At 51.2% G+C, this 4,719-nt stretch overlaps 1 protein-coding gene across 1 annotated transcript; it reads right to left on the reverse strand.

The window, feature by feature from the left end:
• Nucleotides 1-234: 234 nt before the first annotated feature.
• LOC114172662 (uncharacterized) lies at nt 235-1,870 on the reverse strand. The gene is given in 7 exon segments (XM_028056993.2): nt 235-550; nt 552-839; nt 842-1,001; nt 1,330-1,368; nt 1,370-1,414; nt 1,416-1,488; nt 1,735-1,870. Coding segments are annotated over 7 exon segments (807 nt in total). The 3' UTR covers nt 235-484.
• Nucleotides 1,871-4,719: the final 2,849 nt, after the last annotated feature.

Here is a 4,719-nt window from a genome sequence, read left to right on the forward strand (position 1 = left end):
AAAGACCGTCCGGCGAAAACGCCGCAGGCGCGAAGCGTGGTAGGCCTGTGCCGGGGGAGCATAGCATAGGTAGGAAAGGGAGCCAGGACGGTGGAAGAGCCAGGGGGGGCCGGGTCATTTGACGGAAATGGAAGGCTTTTCCCCTATTAGAGAAGGCCCTCTGAAGTCAAGGGGAAGTGCATGAATTCTTGGAAAAAGAGGGAGCAAGCCTATAAAAATGAATGAAAGTGAATAGATAGAGTCAACGGTACGACAGACAGCGCTGCCTACACGCGAATTAGCTTCCGAGGTCGAGCAGTCTCAATTTCACTACAGGATTTGCGAATGAATGCTGGGCTGGGCCACCTCGAATGGCGTGAGCCGCATGCGGGGAGACCCGCACGTACGGTTTTTAGGGGGATCTGGTCGAAAGACCGGCCGGCGCCCACCCGACTAGAGGGACTGAGAAATTAATAGAGTACAAAACTTATCTTCAAGCTTTACCTTATTCTGATCGTTTAGAGGGCGATCGCGGAGTCACTGAATGAAGTCCTCCGTTTCTTTCGGAGGTGCGTGCTGACCCGCAGCGAGGCAGAGATGACTAAGTTACATATGGAATATGGCGACGACAACAGCATGTCGTAGAAGGAGATAACAGGTGGAGCCAACGATCCGCTAAGACTAACGTATCTACAACTCCATCCCCGAGCGGCAGTCAAACGGAGGCGTGAATGCAAGATGCCAGCGGAATGATCGGCCGGACAGAGGCTAGGGCTGCTTCCTTCCCACCGCGTCCTTCCTTGTGTGTCGGAGATATAAAGCGAGTGCACCGGAAAAGAACGGGAACTGGGTCGATCTATTCTATGGCGAAGCATCCGAAGCATAACTGCACACTCACACGATCTTTGCCGAGAGATAGGAGCATTCGGTGGAACCGGTGAACTACACTTGCTTCTGGATAGATGTGTGGGACAGAGGGCTCGTGGTACCTGCTGCCCACCCTTCCTCCTCTGCTTTGAGAACCGTGTGAACGGAGAGTGGGCAGAAGGGAAGGAGGTCCTCATACGGAGTCGCACACTTACTTGAGCAGTGCGGAAGACTGGGGAATGGGTTGAGTAAACTCCCCTGGGGCCGGAAAAATAACAGACGAAGCTTTACTTAGATAGGGCTTTTATTGGTCTTTTTTTTTTCTTAGTGATTGGAAGGGAGGGCGCCTGGGTATGTTACAAAAGGGGAAGGCAGGGGTAGTACTTCGAATGGCGAAACGAAGGGCTAAATAGCGCCAGTGATTCTCTGAGCCGGTCTGGATTTTCAACGCCTCGGGAAACTGGTCGAGATAGATTAGATGACAGCACCCTTTTCCTCTCTTCCTTACCGGGAGGGCAATCTTATGGCCTTCACCTCCCGCCCGGCCCGGAAATAGAACCCAGCCCCCCCTTCTGATCCATTCATTTCTGCAAGCAGGGGGGATCCAGAGCTAATCCTCCCGTCTATTGCATAACCTAAAAAAGCTAGAAGCAAAGTACCTAAGGTGCGCTCCGCCCGGTGACTAAGAAATTGGTTTGCGCTTTGAAGTGATGAGGTCGCAAAGAGGGAAGTAGGGCGACGAAAGAAAGGCTTTCCCTCCCTAAAAAAAAAGGCGACCAGCTTTCAATACTAGTTGTTACGTTACGCTGCCATTTTTCCAATATCATTGAATAGCATGGCCTGCCTGGGGCTAAGGTAACTCAAGTGGGAGAGCCGTGTTATGGGTGACCTTATTGCACGGTTCAGAGAGCACTTGTGTATGTGATGCAAGTGAACGTGTACGAAAAAGCTGTATCTAGGGTGAGTTCTTCGTTCCGTCGTCGACCCTATCTATGTTTCTACGATGGCCCAAGAACACGCTCATTCTTCAGCCGTAGAGAGACTTTTGAATTGCGAGGTACCATTACGAGCTCAATATATACGAGTGTTATTCCGTGAAATAACTCGAATTTCAAATCATTTACTTGCTTTAACTACTCATGCTATGGATGTGGGAGCATCAACTCCGTCCCTGTGGGCTTTTGAGGAGCGGGAGAAATTGTTGGAATTCTATGAAAGAGTCTCGGGAGCCAGGATGCATGCCAGTTTCATACGACCAGGTGGAGTGGCACAAGATCTGCCTCTTGGCTTATGTCGAGATATTGATTCCTTCACACAACAATTTGCTTCTCGTATCGACGAATTAGAAGAGATGTCAACCGGCAACCGTATCTGGAAACAACGATTAGTGGATATTGGTACTGTCACTGCACAGCAAGCAAAGGATTGGGGATTCAGTGGTGTAATGTTAAGAGGTCGTGCGACATGAAGACATTGATAGCAATATGGGGGGAGTCCCCATCAGGCAACAACGGTTCTGCCTGACCCTACTTAAGCATGCATATTCTGTCAGCGAAGACTTGGTGTGAAGCCTTGGAGCTTACGTTAGAAGAGCAAAAGGCCCGGGGCTAGGGTGAGCTGAGGGGGGACAGCGTAAGTGAGCGAATGTGTGTAAGCCCAGTCAAACATGACTGTTCTAGGCGGGGCGGGCCACCCACCTTCGAATGGTGTTGGTCCTACGGACCGTGAATGGATTCGCCTCTGGCCTCTGGGCACGTCGGAACCGCATGAGTTCACCGGGGTGGAGCACAGTCCGCCAAAATCGGCATAGGTTAGGTGCTATTGATGGAACATGGTAAGCCTATCTTTCTCCATATGGAAGTGCTGCGGGCACATAGAGATGTGGGTAGAGGAAGTCTCAAAAAGCGAAGGCCGAGCTGTAGGTCACGTGACCTGCACCGAGTTGGTGGCTGACTGGGCTTTTTCCTTGATCAAAGCAGATCAGCTCGCCGCCTTCTTGTTATCAAAAAGTCGGTCGAATCGGGCGGAACGTCGAATGAAATAGGTAGCCGGGTTCTCTTTTTACAACCCTTTTCTTTTGATATGATAGGCCCGGCCACCTTCCCCCTATCCCTTATGTTTAGGAGCGGGATCCGCCCAAGAACGACCAGTCCTGTGGTGGTACGGAAGGCACGGACTCCGCGAACGTCCCGCGCCCCCTTTACTAATAAAGGAAAGAAAGCCTCAACCAGAACCACATTTTGCGTGCGGATGTAGCTAACTAAGTGTCTGACTCTATTGGTCATAGTTCCCTGCTGTTGCGGCCAGTGCTCGTTTGCGCGCGCGTGAACCAACCCAACAAACAAGGAAAGGATGCCTCCCAGGGCATATGAGAATGATTCGAGCCGTATGAAGGGAAACTATCACGTACAGTTTGTGTTTTTTTTGGGGGGGGAGGAGCCCGACAGGGTCCCCCCACTGACTTGGCCCAGGCCTAAGTGAAAGTGAAGTGGTGGGCCTACCCATCCCAACCAGGGGTATGCTGGGATTCGCGAAGAGCAGCACCTTACGATGTTCATGACCAATCGGATCCTGACGTACCAGTAGGTACCAGAGGAGATCGCTATGATCGTTACTGTATCCGTATTGAAGAGATGCGACAAAGTATGCGGATAATTTGGCAATGTCCTAATAAAATCCCTAGTGGCATGATCAAAGCCGATGATCGTAAGTTATGTCCTCCATCACGATGTCGAATGAAACTATCCATGGAATCGTGCGCCGTGTGAAACGTAGATCATCGCCGTTCTTAACCGAGACTCAGGTTAAGCTCCGTCTCGGAACCTTGTGGGGTTAGGAGTAAAGCATCCCGAGGTTGGCGCATCTCGTTGGGCGTGGAGAAGCATTGGGAACCTCCATTTCTTTCTTCGGAGCCGTTTCTTTTCCCGTCCCCCCCGCCCCGGCATAGCGCTTCGCTTCCGGTTATTCGGAAGAATCCACTGACTTCTCCCTTCTTCATTGATCTGGGGGAAAAGGAACCGTCTACCAGTTGGCAAGCTAGACATCAAGTAAGTGGCTTGATGAGGATAACTAAGCTGACACGCCGGAGTTGGCTGCTGGCACAACAGGGTGGTGCCTTACCGCACCGCAGGCGAACGCGCGGTAGCGTTCGTGGTGGTGCTTCAGGATTCCAATGTACTGCGTCCAAGATCAGAACGAGCTTGCCGGCGGACCACTGCCGTCCCATTCTTGAGTGAGCTGGAGCGCAGCCATCTTATCCACTGAACTAGCTAGAAGCTATCGCTTCGGGTCGAAGCACTAAAAGAAAAGGACCGGGAAACGCGGCGGCATAGGAACCACGGGACCCCCTACTAGTAAAGGGAAAACGGAAGTGCGCTAACGCGCACCAGCTGAAAAAGCCCTTTCCCTTTACTCTAACAAGTAAGCAAGCTTCACCCCTCTCCTGTTTATTTATTCATTAGGGCGAGTGGCATTAGCCCCTCTCCCAGCAAGAGGATGCGCGCCTTCACTTAAAAGAGCTAACGCGCTTGACTTTACCAAGGCTTTCTCAGGGGCTCGTTAGCGGGTCGAGCTCAAACCTTAGCACAAGCACTAAGTAAGCCCGTGAAGGAAAGGCCTTTTCATAATATGAGGGTAAGCTTCATAGCTCCAACCTAGACAAGGCCTTTTTTTTTCCCTTTTTTTAGATTGGGTTGCTGGATACGGGATCCTCGTAGTAGGCTGGACCAACATCCAGCCGAGAGAGGACAGCCTTTAGAAGCAACAAGTTGGGAAACCAATAGAACGCTTCGCGTTTTCTTATCTTCTTCCCGCCCTAGGAGTAGGAGTAGCACAAAAAGAGGGATTAGCATTATTGACCCAATGATAAACCAC

Source organism: Vigna unguiculata, unplaced genomic scaffold (genome assembly GCF_037176805.1).
Source record: "Vigna unguiculata cultivar grain cowpea cultivar isolate G323 ecotype 2 unplaced genomic scaffold, ASM3717680v1 ptg000404l, whole genome shotgun sequence".
NCBI classification, from domain to species: Eukaryota; Viridiplantae; Streptophyta; class Magnoliopsida; order Fabales; family Fabaceae; genus Vigna; species Vigna unguiculata.